The sequence below is a fragment of the Podarcis raffonei genome, chromosome 11, assembly GCF_027172205.1.
Source record: "Podarcis raffonei isolate rPodRaf1 chromosome 11, rPodRaf1.pri, whole genome shotgun sequence".
Lineage (NCBI taxonomy): Eukaryota > Metazoa > Chordata > Lepidosauria > Squamata > Lacertidae > Podarcis > Podarcis raffonei.
In genome coordinates, this window is record NC_070612.1 from 31,972,352 (window position 1) to 31,992,512 (window position 20,161).

Here is a 20,161-nt window from a genome sequence, read left to right on the forward strand (position 1 = left end):
TGTGAATACGGTGGTCCTATTGCGCACTGTTGAGGAATGTGCTTCACTTTCTTTCATAAATGTGTTTTCCAAGTGCAAAAGGAGTGGATATGTGGCATGTGGGAATAATGTCTTGTCTTCAGTTCGGATTCCACAAGCACATATTGAATCATTTTATCAAGTTGCAGGATTTCTTTTCCTAAACCAGGGAGGTCATCACCTCCCATCTGAGCGAGAGTAACACACAAAAACAAGAAGTACTTCATTCTCAGTGGCCCATAAGGGTTGCTACAGGAAGCAGGTGCTCAAGTGTGGCAGACTTGGATCCAAACAAACAGGGAAGGGAATATGAGGTTAGACAGAAGGGTGAAAAACCAAACAATTGAACATTCATTTCTCATGCTCAGGATGCTAATTTCCCCGCTCCCTTCCCCACCCCCAGCTGTCATTGTGATGGACACCCAGCATTTGTTAACTTTACAGTAATCATGCTTTTTCTCCTCTGTGTGAAGCCCCACATGGCTATATCTCTCAACACACTTGGCTACAGAAGAACCTGTGCTTTGCCAAATATGTGACGTGTGGGGAATAGGGTGAACAATTACACACAGACTGTCTTCCAGGCCAGGTGGGTCATTAACCAAACAATTTCACCTGAGACTTTGAAATGTTTCCTACGCACTTACCAGAGAGCAGGCTCCATGAAATCAGGGGCCTTTCTTCCAAGTAAAAAAAAATGCATAAAGCCAAGCTGTTAGCACTGCATGATATTCAAACGTCAGAAATATTAATACTAATGCTAGAAAGATCCACAATGTGGATTTCAGGCTTTCACTAAATAAAGTTCTCTGTCACTGCTGACTTTTTTTCAGTTTTGGCAACAACTTTTCTAGAATAATTTTCAGTTGGGCTGACAATATGAGAGAATGGTGGAAAGGGAAGAATGAAGGAAAGAGAAAACACTACTAACCCTTATGTTTACTTACCACTTTTTATTTTATGCTTTATCCATCCTTGATTAGGAAAAAAAAGTTATGGATCTGATCAGGAAAATCTCATTGTCATTGGCTGACTTCATCTCTTTATTATATGAAGTTTGAAGTCAAGCTAAGCAAATTGTGTGAATTTAAAAACAAATAGATGCATTGTTCTGTTCTCTAGTTTTAAGCAGTGCTTTTTTGGGGGGGTACAAGGGGATACGCATACCCCTAAACATTTTGTGAATCTTTGTACTTTTGTCCATTTACTGTATTTATTTTCCCCGATTTGAACTATAAAATGGTGATTTTCTTGAGTCAAACTGAGAGTACCCCTACTCATTTTTTAAAGAAAAAAAGCACTGGTTTTGTGTGATAAAGTTCATGAAGTATTACTGGGTAAGGTTCATTTTAATAATGACTGGTTTCTGGCAATTCTATTTTCTTGTCCATCCTCTAAAACAACATATAATAAAGAGATGAAGTCAGCCAATGACAATGAGATTTTCCTGATTAGATCTGTAACACCCCCCACCCCTAATTGGTGATAGAAATTGATGATGATGAACAGAGGGGAGATTGCAGATTGGGTGATGTGCTATCAGAAGTCTAGAAATAAAGATTAGAAATGGCCTGTTCTTGAGATCCGATTGTTTGGTGGCAATTCAATCAGATGGAAAACACTGTAGTTTTTCTAGATTGGCTTGCCCTAGAATGACAGTATAGTAGTATAGGAAGCACAAACAATCTCTAAGTATGTTGGTAGCAGAAGCAAGTCCAGTTGATACCAGTTGGATTCATTTTCAAGTTAATGTTTGGGATCACAGCTTTATCCTATAACTTCATTGATCCCACTGCCTTTAATAGATCAAAACATTGGTAACTATGTTAAAAATAGCATTGAGAGGAAGAGTGTTGTAATTTAATTTCAAGATTCATTGTTTAATTTGTGTTCTTGAAAATCAATCAATAAATGCACGGGGGGTGGGACTGCAATCCAATTTGTCTTTCATCATCTCAGAGCATGAGGGTGGTCAGATTACCCCACTCCAAGATCTTTCTGATTTCATTTGCACACAAACCATGCAAGCAAGATGTTAAAACTACCTACTCTATGTTCTGACATTCAACAGCCAAAGCAGCTTGTTAGCTTTGGCAATGATAGAAAATGCAAATTATTGTCCAACCTTTTATTTTTCTTACCAGCTATGTAAGGGAAACAACTGTCTGCATCTTACACTTACAAAAGAAAACCCCCAAATTTTAATACAGTAGCAATGAAGCAGAATTCTAGCTGCTTAATTTTTGATCTAGAAAAGCTTTTTAACAATGCAATTCTATGCATGGAGGGAAGTTGCATTCAGATGTGGGTCTTTACTCCCAGGTAAGTGGGTATAGGGTTGCAGTCATAACAGTTTAAAAGCCATGACTTGCAAGAGGATTTCGTCCTTCTCACCAGTCTCAGCTAATTGATAACAAGACCTTGGTTGAAAGTTTGCCACTGACGTCAGAAGTCAGAGAATTTCACGTTTTACAGTTAATGCTTATTCCAGTAAAACAGAGAGCTACCACCTGGCAGTACATTCACTGCCTTCATTAATTAGAGGGGATGGGGTGGGCAGAAACATGTGGTCAGCATAGATGGCAGGGAAATCAGAAATCCTAGTGAACTTGGCTGGTGGATGCAATAAAGCTAGCTGCATTCTTTCATTCCTGTGGTACATATTTAAAGGTGGTAGTGGAAGTATATGTTGAGAAGCATAGCTTGCCAGTGGCTTAGAATTATTATTTCTTTGTGGTTCCTCTGGGTGTGTATAAACACATCCATTATTTTGCTAGACTTTCCCTTACTCACAAAACTCGGGTGTTATTTAGGAGGTTTTCTGGATTATGAAAAGAGGCAGCTGTCAACGTTCTAAAATATGGATATTTATTCATTCAAGGGTAGAATTCAGCATCATGCTATGCTGAATGTTACATCTGAGCAAGCATAGCAGCTTGCCAGACAGAAAGATTTCCCCTCCCTCCATGTGCTGATCTGGGGGTTCCCCTGACCTCCCTGGGGCAATTTTGGAGGGCACAGGCAGCACATGAGGTAGGAGAGGAGAAGCCCTGTTGTGCCTAATACAGGGCTTCCACTGGTGGGGTTCATTAAATGACTCCCACCCCAAGGTATTTGTTTGTTTATTATTTACATGTAAAATATGGGGGAAAGTCCTCTAAAACAGTGAGGGAGAAGACAGAAAGAACTAGAGAAAAATGAACCAATCACAAGCTGCTACTGAACCAAAAGGGTTGTGCCTCCCCCCCCACCATTGCAAAATACTCAGCTGAAATCTAATAAAAGCTTATTTGGGGATATGCATTATAGCCCACTAAGTTTTACTCAAAGGAGACCCACTGAAATTAATGGACGTAAGTTTGCCATGTCCATTAATTTCAATGGGTCTAGTCTGCAAAGAATTTGCACTGGATTATTTTCCCTTGCTTTTGTTTGTTTAAAGCAACTCTCTCAAAATTAGCACTTTTACTGACAAGTTCCTAAAGAGCTGTCGGCACCAAGATATTATTGGAGGGGAGTGGGGTGTTGAGGGGAAAAGAATAAAGCTTTTCATTTAGTATCAGCTTGAGGCTTGGCTCTCTCTCTCTCTCTTTCTTTCTATATATAAAGCGCGCAGTGATTTGCAATACTGTAGGGGCGGAAAACCAACTAACCAAAACCAACGAAACAAACCACTAAGAATCTGGTTGTACAATCGTCCACACTCCAGTATCCATTTCTCTACCATTCAACAAACTGAAGAGGCCATGTGCACTAGGTCACATCCCCATCCTAGGCTTAATGCTCATTTAAAACATTTGGCTCCCCCGCAAAGAATCCTGGGAAATGTAGTTTTTTAAAGGGTGCTGGTAATTGTAGCTCTGAGGGATAAATTTCAGTTCCCAGGGCTCTTTGTGGGAAGCTATGTGCTTTAAATGTACCGTGTAGATGTGACACTATATGTGATTCCAAGGTTAATCAGAATAAAACTCTCTGTCCAATATGGCACTCACAGTTTTAAACCCACAATCATAAAGAGGCACTCAAAAGAAGCAGAACCTACCCTTTCCTCATTCTCTGTAAATGTGACCAGGGAAGAAGCAAGTTCTTAAAGGATGAGAAAACCAATTGGTGAACACGGCCATGTGTTCAGAGGTTGCTCTAAGTCCGTTATCTGTATGTAAAGAGACGAGTCAAGAGCTCCTGAAGAGCCAGAAGCATTTTTTGTCCCATTTTCAACATTTTGAGTCTCTACGTCAAACCTAGGATTACGCAAAACATTAGTGCCCTTGAGGTGAAACTGGACGTACATCAAGAGTATGTGAGGCCATTTTTCCTCACGATTCTCTTCCAAAGAACTTCCTTCCCTGAGGACCTCTCTCTCCTGCCAAGTATTCACATAACTGCACACTCGCTATCTGACTGCACATTTGCCACACTACAGAAGTTCAGTTGGAGTCTGTACTCTTTAACCAGACATGTCGTTCCTAAGTGCTAGAGTCATTCATGTTAATTGCTAGAATTGGAAAGTTCAAGATTGCCAGGAAGACTTCATCTTACTGGAGTATTTAAAGCTAGTTATACACTGCAGGATTCTTTACAATGAAGAAATACAAAATCCGTCCCCCCACCCACACAATACCATCACTGTTTTCTCCATATTTAAGGAATATGCTGTTCACCCAGCTATGGCTTGAGGCTTTTAGGTCTCTTCCAAATTCATTCTCGTATAGGGCAATGCAGCCTTGGGCTGAAAAAGAACGTGTTAATGCAAATATTTTCTGACTAGAGTTTGCGCTAGGCGTATGTGCTAAAGCTCGTTATTAAAAGATCACAATACGATTTAAGGAACTTAAAAACACAACGTAGGCACCAACTCTTAGGGGCCAACCCCATTTTTCCTTGAAAGGGTCAGGGGCCCCTATTGTTCAAAGGGCAGGAGGGCAAATGTGGAGCTGGGTGTGGCACTTTGGTGGCCAGTGGCTCCTCCTGCTACCACCACTGGCCAGGAGCGGTTGCTCCATCTTTCCCTTGTGTGGCAGGGGGATGGGGGTCTCCATCCACTAGGGTGATGTTGCCGTGTTCTGCTCCACCCCTGGCTCCTTGTAACAATATGCATCACTTCACACTTGTTTATCAGTTACATCTGCCATTTTACCACCCATTCATTCAGTTTGGAGAGGTCATTTCAGAACTCTTTGCAATTTTTAATGACCATGAAGAGTACTATTTTTCTAGAAAAACAGGTGCAGGAACTCACCTTGAACGCCTCCCTTGTTCTCTTAAAATGCCAATGGTGCCCACCTAAGAGGTGCCGGAATTGAGTTTTGGCTGAAAAAAAGCCCTGATCCCGAAAAATTGGCTACCTTATTGCTAACCCCTAACTTTAGATTGTTTATGAATAAGTTAAAAATCACAGGTCCTGATACCAATCCTTGGAGAACACCACTTTCTACTTTTCTCCATGCAGACCACTGTCTATTTTTTCCTACCCTCTGCTTCCTGCTACTTAAGGGGTTGTGGAAAACTGAAACTTTTCATAAACATTGTAAACACATTCTGCTTTGAGCTACTTAATTTTTTTTTTAATCCCCAATTGTAACTGTGTTTTAATTCTGGGAACAAACATTTATAAACAATGGATATTATAAACTGAATACTTCAATACAGGATACAATGTAATATATTTTGTATTTCCTGATCACATTTGGAAACATTTGAACAGGCATGAACTTTCTGAAATAAATTTCTCTTAACATTACTGCTTTAAAAAAAGGAACATCTTTTCAGAATAAATTTTGAATCAATGTGCATGATGCGTTTTCTCAAGGATAACAAATTTTATTTGTTTTCTCAGGTTTGTATTCAGGAGCTTGATTATAGTTCTGGAACTGCCATTGTTAAAAACATGGTCAGAAAACAGGTTTTTAGAAACTCTGTGGAGAGGTATATGAACAGATCAGAAAAGCATACATTTTGACCACTCATAAAAAGGAAACAATGCATAAACACAGCATTCTGAAGTAGTCATGGTTGGCCCCTTCTGATCAGGTTTTCAGAAACTTCACACACAACAAATTGTGATGTGCATATTGGGAGTTCTGTGCATTCTTGTTCTGCAAATGCTACATGCAGGATTATGCCATGCCACACTGCTTTCAAAGAATATGAATCCATTGGCTGCTGACATCGCCTCTCAGTTTCATGAATAAATTTACATCTTAATTGTGTGAAAAATACTGCCTGCTAAATATCCTCCAAAATACACACCATTTTCCACACAAGAGTTTAGCAACAACTGCTCAACAATGACCTTTCTTTAATTCTGCGCTTGTTCATCCTGTTATTTATACAATTACTGTAATTTTGAAAAATATAACATAACGTATTGTAAAGAGAATTGTCAGAAGGTTGTAAGAAACTGAACACATCACTGAGTACAAAAATACACTTGAAGGTCCAAGGATATTAGCATTACTTGTTAAATAAGCACAAAATCCAGAGGGTTTCTGGTTGTTGTTGTTTACAGTAGCCCTAATATAAAGATAGCTAAGCAGAAATAGGATGGCCAGATTATAAAAGCTCAGTTCATAAATAAGCCAGTAGTATCAATTGTTCCTTTCTGAATTTTTGTATGAGCTGTAGTGAATATTCCAGCAGATACAACTACTGAATGAATATAAAAGCCAGGTTTCAGGAAAAGTTCTGGATTTCATAATAGGAGAAACAAATATATTTCTCATACATTCAAGACAAGTTTCAGAATTTAATAGCCTGCAGAGATCATAAGCACACAGCACGTTATTATATAAATGTTTATTTTTAAAAAATCAGAATAAACCAAAAATACTTGATTGTTAAGTGTTGACTTTAATACAGAGCAGCGTTTGCCTGAAGTAATTGCGAACAGGATTCAATCTTTGTAAAATGTATTTCTTTTATTTTACAGGTATTTTAACAACTAATTTAAAAATATTTTCAACCTGTAGTTATATGTGTGCCTGTGTGTGTGTATAAAACAATTAATCACAAATTTAATGTGCTTCTAATCTGAAACATTGTTTTGAACTTTTGCATATATCCCTGCTTTACCTCAATCTCTGCTTATTACACCACCACTCTTATTGATAATGGTACAATATTGATCTGATTTTACTTTGTCTCTGCCTATGCTTTTAAGATTTTATTGTTTCAAGGTGATATCCAGCTTTGGCATCCTGCTTGCACAAAAGACAGGCGCTCATGCAAACAGCACTTCTCGTTCGTCTCCTTCCTCCTGCATTTTCATGTTGTGGGAATCCTCCAGAAAAGACTGGAGAAGGCACAGGGGCCATTGGGGAAGGAGAAGGAGAAGCCCAATCATGTTTGCTAATGTGACACTGGAATTCTATCCTTGTGATTTTATATTTTTAAAATCAAAAGTTGTTGCAAAAAATATAAACTTTTTAAAAGGTTTTGTATTTTAATAGCAATTCAATTCTCAAAGAGAGGTTTCTACTTTGTCCATCTTAAAATGTCTCATCTGAAATTCAGAATACAGTTCACATAAAAGAATTCGGCAGAAGTATGACAGTGTTAATTAATAACTGCATTTTTATAATTTAATACACCACTGCTCCCCTAACTGAAATATGGAAACAAATTGTCAAAGGTGTATCTTGTCCAGCATTAACAAAGAAAGTGAAGTGTAGAACATATTTTTCATCTCTTCTGTTTTCCCCGAGTCTTTTATTCCGTATGCGCTTGACAAATATATTCCTGACATTTCCCCATTTTTACTGTATAAATAGAATACTGAAGGCCATCGCAATACAGCACACAGCTACATAAGGGCTCTTCCGCTCGCCTGGAAAAAGAAACAAAATTGAATTACTGGCTAGTTCACATCACACAAGTGAGTATGACTGCTTGAAAGAAATGCAGTAACGTGAAGCAGGGAGATCTGCAAGGGAAAAGGCACCGAAAATTAGAATTCCAAGCACGTTTTTGGGATCTACAGGAAGGTGAAGAGATGGAGATGAAGGAGATATGCTATTTGTATGAGCAACAGTCTATTGTGCAAGCAGGACACAACTGGATAGGATAGACAGAGCATAGACAGAGAGAAGGTACGACCACCCCTGCCCCAATGCAATATCTACAAATATGCAAAATGTGTCAATATCAGCCCAATTTTCTGCCCAGACCACTTCCAGTGAAGGCTATAGGAACAGTACTTGTAAGGTAAATCTGCAGCATTTCAGGGGTAAAGTGCATCAAGGGCACAAGAGAATCACAAATACAGCCTCTCTTTTACAATTTTAAGTTTGTAATCCCCCCTCCTTGTAACCGCTCAGCCCTCCCCTAAATCTTCTTAACAAGCTTCCCCTTGCACAAGAGTTTGAAACTGCTAATATGTACTACAAGCCTTAAACAGACACGGGCAGCCTCCAGCCTGTACACCAGTCTTGTATCATCAGGGGGTACAATTTGGCCCACAAGGTCATAGTTGCTAAACCATGCCATTTGTAGACATCACTGGTGATGCCACTGGGTTTAATGCTGCATTGGCTCTGTTCCCTGTTGGTGAGCACAGATTGAAGCCCTTTGCAAAAGTCCTTTGTGAAACAGCTGTGTGTTTTTCCTTTACCGGTAATTGAGCGGGTGGATAGTGGACGTTGATGTGGGAGGGGAGAAGGAGCCTCTTCTCCCCTATCTCCTGCCAGCTTAAATGGGCTACTTCAAAAACCACTTTGGCAAAGGGCATTATGACAGCGCCCATACTTCCTTTCAGTCTCTGTGGGTTGCTAGGTGCTTGGAAACCCTGCACAATGGATTTTAGGTGGGTGGGGCCTGCTTGTCAATTGCTCAATGTAATTAATGATGTCAGGTAGTTTGACAGGTGGGCAGCCCCACCCACCTGTCAAATTTGGCCTGCAAGTATGATCCTAATAATGATCTGGTCCATGGAGCCAAAAGAAATTCCCCACCCTTGCCCTAAAGCAGAAACATGTCAAAAATGTTTCTCTTGTAGTGAACAATTGTTGCCATATATCTATGGTGGGTAACATTTGGACAAACACCATAACATTTAACTGAATAAATGCTGTAATACCCAGAGTATGTTAAGAATGAAATATAATTCTTCTTCTTTGGTGATAACTCGTAGCTGAGTAAAATTGTCTTCCATGAACATGGTCTTAGCAGTGAGTCCATAAGTGACTGTAGAGGCCAATTCTGGATCCACATGTCCTTCCACAGTGGGGACATAGGTTTCTGGGTGGGAGTTGATCATGGTGAGGGTTTGCCAAACGTGCCTTCCTCTTAGCTCGTTTCTCCTTTTCACCTTGAATTCGTGCATCTTAAAAGTCCATGACACCTTTGGTAAAGGCTGTTCTCCAATTGTTTTCCAGTTATTAGTGTTTATGTTACCTTTTATTAGATTTGCCTTGAGAGTGCATTTAAACCTCTTTTGTTGTGCTCTGGTAATTCGCTTTCCATTCTCGAGTTGGGAATAGAGTAATTGCTTTGGAAGACGATAATCAGGCATCCAAACATGACCAGTCCAACAAAGTTGATGTTGAAGATTCATTGCTTTGACACTGGTCATCTTTGCTTCTTCCAGTACACTGATATTAGTTCACCTGTCTTCCCAAGAGATATGTAATTTTTTTCAGAGACACTGTTGATGGAATCTTTCGAGGAGTTGGGAGATGGCATTGCTAATGCTTCTGTATTGGTGGTGTGCTCAAAGGAATATGCATACAAGTATCCGCTCACACAAGCTGGCTGCTTAGTGAGAAATCTTTCCACAGCAAAGAAACAGTTCACTGAGTCTTTGCACAAGTGAGGGCCACCACAATTACATTACGAGACACTGTCATCATCTGGCACACATTTAATTAAACTGCAAATAGCTGTGCAAATTAACGTCTGCAATTTCACATCTGCTTAGAATTAATGTTGAGGAAGTCCACCTCCTACAGTTTTCTTACATGTTGTACTTTTCTGTTCTTAATTTTCTTGAGAGAGGCATCCATCATCAATTAGGATTCAACGCCTGTTAGCACTACTTTACAAATAGGCAACAGCTTGTCTGCTCAAAGGTGCAGACATTAAAAAGGCTGTTTAAACACAAGGGGCAGAATTGCATTCTACACTGATGTAGCTTTGTGTTTATCCTTTTACAGAAAGAGAACAAGTGCTAAAACAGTCAGAAGGCAGGAGGGGGAGAATCACATAATGTCTGCTAGAATTTTTGGCTCTCCAGACAAGAAATTATGATTCTAATAAGGTCATGCCAAACCTGCCACATCTTTTGTGTCAAAACTAGGCACAACAGGTTTTTGAACAAGTGATTAATTTTTTGTTTTGATAACTATTAGCCTCATGTGCTGCTTTGAAGATTGGGGAAGTGGCATTCTAGAGTGCTTAACGCTTTCCTCCTGTGCCCCTTTCTAAATCACAGCTTCTCTTGTGTTTGCATTTATGTGCTGAGGACAGAACAAAATCTATAGGCACTCATGGCACATGAAGTGTGGTGCTGCCACTGCACCACCCTTCAAGTTGTAGTGGTGTGGCAGGGTAGAGTGGAAGGGAGGATGGGAGAAATATCAGGGTGGCAGTGTTAGCAGATGCAGGTTGACACACTTGCGTTTGCTGCCACAACTAACCCAGCGCTCCCCTCCTCCATCCTGGCAAGCAGAAGTGCCACTCTAGCCAGGACAGCAGTGCCTTACCTCATGCACCACGACTATTATTGAATCTCTCACATCACTCCTCACATTTTTCTGTCATATAGCCTTCCCACAGGCAGCTCAAAGTAGCATACATGCAGTCCTTGCAGACTGATCCCACAACAACCCCGTGAGACAGGCAGAGAGTCTAGAGCAATTTAGTGCTTGAACTTTTGCTAGCAATACTGTAATTCAGTATACAGAACATTTTTGCTCTTAAGTCTACACATTTTGATTCCTAATACTAGTAACACTTACATTAAGCAATCTGTTTATCAAAGTTAAAATTGCAGAAAAGTACATGCTGTGTATTTGAAAATAATACCACTAAGATTTTTTTAAGGCAAATAAAGGCATGCTTAGATGATACACTAACATCCACTAATACAGTATATTTTTGGGAAACAGAACATGCACACTTACCAATCCTGGCACACTTCCAGAATATGCCCAATAATCTGAAAATCCATTTTGAGAAATTAGAAAAATGCAGCATTTCATATTTTAAGCTTATAATTGGATGCCTTTTTAATAGAGATAGAGTAGTTATGGCTAGAATTCGAAGACTGTGTGTGTGTGTGTGTGTACACACACACACACACACACACACACAGTCATACCTCAGGTTACAGATGCTTCAGGTTGCGCGTTTTCGGGTTATGGACGCGCCGAAACCCGGAAGTACCAGAGCGGGTTACTTCCGGGTTTCGGCGCTTTGCACATGTGCAGAAGCTCCAAATCGCAACCCGCGCATGCACAGACATGGCACTGCGGGTTGCAAAAATCTGTGCAGGTCGCGCCTCCTGCACAGATCACGTTCGCAACCCGAGTGTCCAGTGTGTGTGTGTGTGTGTGTGTGTGTGTGTATACACACACACACACACACACACACACACACACACACCATGCTTAATGGCTCAGGCATGCCCAGTAGGATTTTCGACTGTTTTTGTTGCAAAAATTTGCACTTAAGATAGTTTTGTTTCAGATGGCTTTTCTTTTTTGAAGTTAGGGATTTTAAGGATATGTTGCTTTTATGATTTAACTGTTCTTTCATTAATTTTAATTGATTGACACTGGGTTTAAAAAAAAAATCTTAAACCACCTTGTGTGTGCATCGATAAGAAAGGTATCATATAACACCTAATGCCCCAAGAAGCAAAAGCTCATGATTTGTTGTAATGAATTATAGTTTAGCTAGGCTTTCAAAGGTTAAAATGCTTATGACACAGATCTCACGTCAATGATTACAGCCGAGAAGAAAATCCATTAATGGTGATATCCAGTGAAATCAATGGGCAAGTAACTTGTCCATTAATTTCTATGGGTCTACTCTATCACTTGTGTCAGATATCATGCTGAGATTATAAACATGCAATTTATATTCCCCCTCCCCCAAAATTTCTAGAGTTACATACCCAGTTTGATTATTATCCAGTAACCTGGGAGCCAATGATCTTATGTATGCACAGGTACATATAAGCAGAAGGATTACTGTCAGTAGGCTCTGAAAATTGAAGATTGCAGACTGAAAGAAAAAAGTAAAACAGAAGAGGAGTTATGGTTCACTTTTGAAAATCATCTTCCTGCCCCATTTGTTTCTGCATCCCTCCCTGCCAGTGAGTAGAAAAAAGTGAGTTTTGGGGGCCCATTACGTTATGTACGTCTTTACGTTGTGAACAATTCCAGTACGCGCACATACCCTAAATCTCCTAGCAAAGAAATCGGTACAAGAATATGATTTCTTTTCAATACAGTATATAATCTACAGGAACTCTGTATTTATAAGCACTATACAGACCACAAACTAAACAGGCATTTCAACTCTCAAAACAAAAACAACTGATGAAAAAGTTATCTGCAACTCTGGAGTTCCTGCTTGTACCACACAACCACCAAAATGCTCATAATTATGGAAGACTGGGTGTGTGCAAATGGAAGACTTGTGCATTTCAAGGACATACTGAGGGCACCGGAAGTCTCACAGACACATTGTTCTCCTTTAGGGGATACCCTGTCAGTGAGGATCAGGCCACACAGCATTAGGACACAAGGTCAGGTTTTGCCCTCAAAGAAATGCTATCACAAGTCCAGCATTTTACTTTTCCCCATAGGTGTTAACTGCAGCCATTCCTTTTTAAGGTAAAATTAAAGGAGTAAGCTTGGGAACACTACTGATGTCGTGGTCAAGCTTTTTCCTGCTGATCCAAGCCATTGATAATTAAGTCTTCTCCTATCTCTGAGGATGGGCTGCAGCTCAGCTGTTTGTTTGTTAGCATTTAGAAACAATTTAATATTTTTTAAATCCTTGAGTAGCAAGCTGTAGAGCCCATACTTGGCATGCATTGATCCTGGGTTGAATCACTGACCTCCAAAAGGAGGGTGGGAAAGACCTCTGCCTAAAAGCATGCAGAGCCATTGCCCATCCATGTAGACAATGTTGAGTTGGATAGACCAGTGGCCTGATTTGTATCCTATCTGCATCTCATCATCTATCCTATCTAATCATGGATTCTATTTCTTGGCAATGTTCAAGTATGATGGACTGACTCTAAACTCACAAACTCAGACAGCTATAGTTGATGTAAAAAGACGAGAGTGATGTGTGTAGTGTAAAGTGAAAAAGGCAGAGAAAAAGTAGAGTTTATACCAGAACATCTGTGGTCTCACTATTTGAAAGAACTATGGTCAGGACCCAGAATCAAATACCAAGGACTGTGCATCAGATGGAAACTTTGAGCTAGTTTTTCCTCAAACAATAGCCACTCGTATCACACAACTAACCTCTTTTGAAACCAAGCGAAGATTCAAAAGCAACTAGAGATATAAGGTGATGTTTCACTATTCATCCCAACAAAATATCAAAAGCTGTTTGGCGCTCGGCACATATATGCACCTTTCTACTGAATAAAACCCCATTAGTGAAATCCTATGTAAACAGCATGGCTTGTACATGTGCCTTTATCTATAGTTACATGTAAATAATGTAAAACACTACACTGCAGTCCTGTGCACATCCACTTCCATGTAAACTTGGGATAAGATTGTGCTGCTGCACACATGCAAGGGGGCACTAATTCCAATTGTTTAGCCACTGCATTTTAACGGGTACTGTCCAGTGCTTTTTACGTGGAAACCTATGGCATCTTGATGCGAGGACAGTTTAAAGTCACGCAAAGGCCCCTGCAATTTAATGCAAATTATTATTATTAATTTATTAACCAGTCATTATTAGCACACAAAAAAACTCCTAAAGAATCTGAGTGCTGCTTTGGGGAAAGTAAAATGAAGATATGAGACCCTGAGTATAGTATTTAAAATAGCAGGTGAGAAGGCAGCATTTTAAATATAACAAGAAGAACCTCTTGTAAGTTAAAAAGGGGGAAGCAGGTTTCACAAACGATAATTTCACCACCACATTCTGGGAAAGGGAAGATGCTGCAACGACAACAACCTTTTTTTTTAAAGGAAAGGCCACTATTGTAGTGAGAGAGAGGCTGAGCGGGGGAGGAGCGGAAACGGGCAGAGACCACCCCCGGCGCCCATCTCTCAGCCCAACGGCCCCACTCACAAATACAGGCGGACTACCAGAGACAAAGGCGACCTAACCGAAGCCCCCCTCCCCATCCAAATAAACCCCCGACCGCCGCGCTTACCATAGTTACGCAGCGCCGCGAGCCACATCACACATCCGGTAGCCAAGGGGCGGGGCACGGAAGAAGCGGCGCCTTAGCCGCTCCACTGATTGGTTCGGAGGAGGCACAGGCTCCGGATAGGCGCAGGCGAAGACGGGGCCGCCGTTCCCATTGGAGGAAGTGTGTGGGACGGGCAGCGCTCGAGGGGGGTGGAGGGGGCCGAAACTAGGGAAAGGCGCTGGCTTCCCGTTGGCTAAAGGGAAAGGAGGAGGCGGGGCACTTTCAACCGACACACAGAAAAAAGGGGGCGGTATTATTGGTTATAGAAGCCGGAAGTGGCAGTTTTCAATGCGGTGTGAGGTAGGCAAAGTGACGGGCAAGGAGCAGAGCCGGGTGGGGGGGGGGGCGAATGTGTGGGGTTGGAAGCGAGGAAGTTCCTTCCAAGGGGCGCGTTGAAGGAGCGGGCGGGAGAGAAGAAACACGTCTTTTGCCAGCAGTGCAATTCTGTGCCCGCTTACACAGGAGTAAACCCCGCTCTCCCTATAGAACTCACTTCTTGGGCGGCATAGTGGTCAGGACTGAACCCTAAAGAGTCCTATCCGCCCCGCGCCTCTTCCTTGCTCTCTTTCTGCATCAGGGAGGAGATACTCCATTCTGGGCACTTATACTGTATACGAGAATTAGGCGTTTTGTTTTGGGTGGTCCTCACACGTTGCTTACAGGGGCTGATGGGAGTTGTAGTCCAAGAGCATCTGGAGGGTGCCCAAGGCTGCGCTAGAGAGTCTTGAACTGACAAGCCACACTCCGCTTAGATGATCTTTGTGAAAAGTAGTTCGTCGAAATCGGAAATAAGTCATCCTATATGCTTTGGTGGGGTTTTTTTTACGAGAAGCCCCCAGACCTAGTAGGTGCTGCAAAGTTGCTCCGAACACAGTTTGAGTCTTAAGAATTGGTGTTGGGTACCAGGACTGAAGCGGGTTCACGGGCCTTTCACGCAAAAAAAGGTCTGCTGTTTGCTTACTTTATTCATTTCAGCAGCCTAACATTACAACGTTGTTTTTGCAATTGGGAACCAGAAAGCCACCCAATGACCTGTCAGTACATCCTGACCTGACTTTTGCCTGCCCCAATGTAGTTCAAGACAACTTAGTTGGTCCATGGTCTAAATGATAAAAAAAAGCTGAGAACTATTTATTTAAAAAGAAGATTTTTTTTTGTTTTTGTTTTTAAAAACACCTTTGGCTGTACTAAATCCAGGCACTTGCATAGATCTGTGCTATCTGATGCTTCTGAGCTGCTGTATTTGTATATGAAATGAAATTGGACCAAATGGCAACTCCCCTTGTATGCAGGGGTTCTATCTGAGGCACCACTTGTGCCAGCAGAACACACACAAGCCTGCCCAGCCCCCTTCCACCCCAACCCCCCTGCAGTGCTGAAAACGGGGGTGGGGTGGGGGGTGGGTGTTATCACGTGTTACTTTAATGCTTGCAAATGGGAAGTTGCTGTATTTTCAGGGAGAGTTCCCTAGTTTGAGCCAAAAGAGATCTGTATGGAACCTTGGACTAGAGCTTTTTCCAATCATCTTTCTGAACACCCCAGTTTTGTTCCTACTAGGACCTAGGGGTTTTGACCTGAAGTAAAAATTATGTTTAATTTTTTTTTATACCACAGTGAAACTAACCATTTAATGGGACCCAAGGAATCCATAATAATCACTTCCCTGGCTTTTAAGTTGCCAATTGCATTTATTGCTTCTCTGCCCAGCTATGAAAAAAGAGAAGCTATTAAATAACTATTTTCAGAGAGAGTGCCCTTGTATGACTTCTATTCTTGTTAAGAGTGCTGGTAATTGTAGCTCTGTGAGGGGGCTCTCCTAACAACTCTTGGCAACTTAGCAAGCTACATATCCCAGGATCCTTTGTGGAGTGTGGTGACTGTTAAAGTGGTATAAGAGTACTTTAATTGTATGGTGTGGATGTGACCATTGTTGGACTTCAACTCCTATCTGACCATTGGCCATGCTGACAGGGGCAGATAGCAGTAGTAACCCAGCAGCAACTAGAGTGCACCATGTTGGCTATTCTGACTTGGTCTAGAATAGCTTATCACCCAGGAATGCCTGGAGTTGATCAAACACAATGTGCTTAACTATCTTTTTAAAAAATGTATTTCGAGGGGTTCCAGGTAGTAGTTCCCCAAATCTACTGGCTTGGGGGGACACCATTTTCAGCAAGGATGGCTTGCCATAACACTCTTTGTGTTATTAGCATTATTGAAAGATGGGATAAAATGTTAAAATGTTTTAATAAATACTATTAATTAACTACCTTGTTCACAATAGGGGCCTGTGTTTTCTAGCTAGCTTTAATAAGCCATAAAAAGCAAGGATCAATTGTGGTTGAATGGACTTTTCCAAGCACCCTGTCAACATCCTCAGTTAATTATAACTGGAACTGATCCAAGCAATTGAGATAAGTGGGTGACACGAACATCTCAGACATAACTCTTGACCCAACAATAACAAGTTTGAATGGATGTGAGCAACTTTATCTGCAAACATACAACAATTATGTTACAGCAGGCTGTCAGGTATGAGGAGAAATGACTGTGATAGCCATTTCCAGATTGAACAATAGCTCTACTGCACAACATTCCATAGCTGCAATGATGGCAGAGAAAGAGGATCTCTTTATCATTACACCACAGTCTTTCAAATAAACTCTATATTATGTTTGTCCAGAGTTCTCCTATCAGAACTGGGTTGTTTGCTCAAGAGTGTCAGAACCTTGGAACTGAGAACCAGGATCTAAAGACAACAAGGAGGCAGCAAAAGATAACTAGCTAGAAGCATAGACTAATCGGGATCAGAGGACAAACCAGAGAGTAGGAATTGGGACCATGGAGGGAGCCCAGAAATGTAAGAGACACTGGAGCTTATGTAAACTTCATTACTTAACCAAGGATTAGCTAGAAAAGTCCTTATATAACACCTTTCTGCCTAAAATCCAATGGCAAATCTGAGTGGGTGGAACCATGCAAGTTTGGAAGTGTCTTCCCTGAGAGGTTGCAGTTGTGTAGCTCACCACATGGGACATGGGACAGCAATTTCGGACACGTCCAGACTTTTGTGTTCTGATTTGTTCCTGCAACTTGATTAACCTTAATTCCTCAGAGTAATTGTGGCAGTAGCCTATGTCAGTTCCTTATTCTGAGCGTCAACAAGGCCAGAGCTAGAAGGTTTGGTAGAACTGGTTGAAAAATATATAGAGTTCAGCAGTCTGGCAGCAGATTGTTCTACTCGTGTCTCCCAGCTCTGCAAATGAATTCATGACAAGAGGTGCAAGCCAGCTCCATGCTCTTCTGGAAACACATAGTTCACCCAAATCTGGGCCAGACCAGAACACAAGGTCTTGTGTGACTAGCTGTGTGCAATCATAGTCTTATGATTGTTTTGGCTGTCCAAACTCCTAAGCCAGGTTTGGTAAGGTGTTCTGAGCATGGAAGTTGTCTGCAACAATTTTATCTGTGTGATGACAACATGGGCATAGCCAGGGTTTTTGTTGGGGGAGGGCAAGACTTTTGTTAGGGGTGCAGAACTGATGTGATTGATCCATTAGTTAAGTATTTCTATTGTTTTACTTGATCGGGGTGGGGCCAGCTGCCCCCTTGCCCACCCCCTCCCGCTTCACTCATGAATGACACCAGTACTTTAAATAGTTTCTGTCATCTCAGCTGTTTTCCTTTATGGATACAAAGAGGAATTATGTAAATTGAAGATTTGATATGTACTTGCAGCGATCCAGGTTGGTAGTATGAAGCAAGGGATTGGATCGCCCAGTTCCCTAAACTTCCCCTCTCCCTGCTGTACACTTTGATTTAGTTCAGATAGTCCTTTAATATGAGATATAATTGATTTGGGACCTTCAGGAACAGTGTTTATATATTACGTTGGTAGTGGTCATGTTCTCTGGTGAGAGGAATACGTGAACATCCAAAATAGCAGGGTAATCTTGACTATTTGAAATGCTTTTATTCCTCTCCCAGCACCAGCAGACTATGCCCCTGATGTGATGGAGAGCAGAGGCACAATGGCAAGTCCTGGCCCCTAACTTGCTCTCACTAAATTATTCTCCTTTTTGGTAACATTAATGCTCAAGGTATGTAGTGATTTAGACTATACTTGAAATTTGTTCATTACATTTTATTTTGTTTTTAATGTTAATTATGCTTCCTTTATATGGCAAGTTGAGTTGTCAGTAGAAGCTCCATGTTGAGTGTTTAGCTGAATATTATTTGAAATGATCCAGAAGCCTCATGTGGTTATGAGGACGAAGGCCAAATTCAGTCCCATCCACAGGTGGCAGGAAACTGATTATGCCTGCATTTGAGTCTTCGATAATGTTGGCTTTGGTTGCTGTCAGTAGATCCAAAATGAAATGCACTGGAGGACTGACGTTTACTGTGTCCATGTTTGGGGGAAATGATATACAATAATAATGTTTACAAAAAATATTACTTTAGGTCCACCATCCACTCTCAGAAATGAAGAATGTGTTTCCTTTATTGGAGAATAAAATAAATGACCTGAAAATGTGAAATGTAGACTTCCTCTGAGACATTTTGGCAAAAGAAAGCAGAAAACATAGGAAATACATCACTACATAGAGTTGTCTATGTTTCTTTACTGTTTTGTTGTAATATACAGGCTTAGTTAATATGTTCCCATTTGAAACCAATGGGGCAAACTAGTCCCGTTTTCAGTGGTAACTAAATGCAGCTAACTTAATCAGTCCATTGTGTGCAAACTTCAGTAAAATATCTAAATGTTGTAATACCATTTTGATAACTCTACTACTGATGTTGAGTTGAGTAATATTCTAATGGGCTCATTGCACTCCCCCCCCCCAAAGTTCATTTCATTTGTTTGCTTTGTGGATCAAGCTGTGTGTCTGATGCAGCTCACATTTGAACATGGTTTTAAAAATCATGGCACGATCCAGCCAGAGTTAGTGAAATTCCAGTTCCATTGATTTCAGCTTGAAAAATGTAATCATCTTATGAAAACTTATTTTGAAGTCAACAGAACTATAAAGTGCTTATGGTTTTTAAAAAAATACAGTAGCAACCCATAATAGGTTATGTTTAAGTAAGGTTTGCTCAGAGTTGGTTGTGCCTATTAATTGTGCCAAAGTTAGTCATGCCTATTAATTTCAATAGGGTTACTCTAAGTAGAACTAACGCTGGATGCAATCCAATGTTATATTGTTCTAACAAGAAGAAATCATAGCTGATTAGTTATGAGATAAACAAGTTACTGCTTAATTATATATTTTCTGAGTTTTTAGCTTGATGGGAGGAACATAGCAATGGCTATTCTTCCATAAAGTCAAGAGTACCATGACTTGTTCTGGTTTACATTAGCTAAGTTCCAGAAAGCTAGCTTAAGCATTGCTTTGTTTTGTTGCAGCCATCAGTGACCATTTCTGTTCATATAAATTTAACCTGTAAAAGCAAATTAAAACTTTAAAGACTTGACTTGCAAGTTTGAGATGCTCATGTTTCCTTGCCACCTAGGACATACGCAAATCTTCTGCCTGGCTTCTCTTCTACTGAGCCCATAACTCAGCAACAGCATGTCGTTCAGCTGAATCTCCTGCCTTTTAGAAAGGAGATGCAGTCAGCATTGGGATCAAAGAACTAATGATTCCCTAGGTTTGCTAGTACTTCCTCCAGTCCCAGCTAGCATTAGTCCCAGTGGGACATTGCTTTCCTTGCTCTTCATTGCTGTGTGGAGGTAGGACTGTGAACATC

General features: G+C 40.8%; 2 protein-coding genes across 7 annotated transcripts in view; one reads left to right on the plus strand and one right to left on the minus strand.

Annotated features, from left to right (window-relative positions):
• Nucleotides 1-6,284: 6,284 nt before the first annotated feature.
• Nucleotides 6,285-14,495, minus strand: TMEM167A (transmembrane protein 167A). The gene is made up of 4 exons (XM_053407660.1): nucleotides 14,369-14,495; nucleotides 12,131-12,240; nucleotides 11,136-11,170; nucleotides 6,285-7,843 (listed from the first exon to the last, which is right to left on the minus strand). Exons 1-4 carry the CDS (start codon nucleotides 14,369-14,371, stop codon nucleotides 7,773-7,775), a joined length of 219 nt encoding a protein of 72 aa, XP_053263635.1. The 5' UTR covers nucleotides 14,372-14,495; the 3' UTR covers nucleotides 6,285-7,772.
• A 98-nt stretch (nucleotides 14,496-14,593) lies between these two features.
• Nucleotides 14,594-20,161, plus strand: part of XRCC4 (X-ray repair cross complementing 4) — a 101,758-nt gene continuing 96,190 nt past the window's right edge. For 3 of the 6 annotated variants that reach the window (XM_053407653.1, XM_053407655.1, XM_053407656.1), the window contains exon 1: nucleotides 14,595-14,707. The gene's annotated coding sequence lies outside the window, so the exon portion shown is untranslated. Of the gene's footprint in view, nucleotides 14,708-20,161 lie in introns of all 6 variants that reach the window. The other 3 variants (XM_053407658.1, XM_053407659.1, XM_053407654.1) reach the window with 3 other exon arrangements.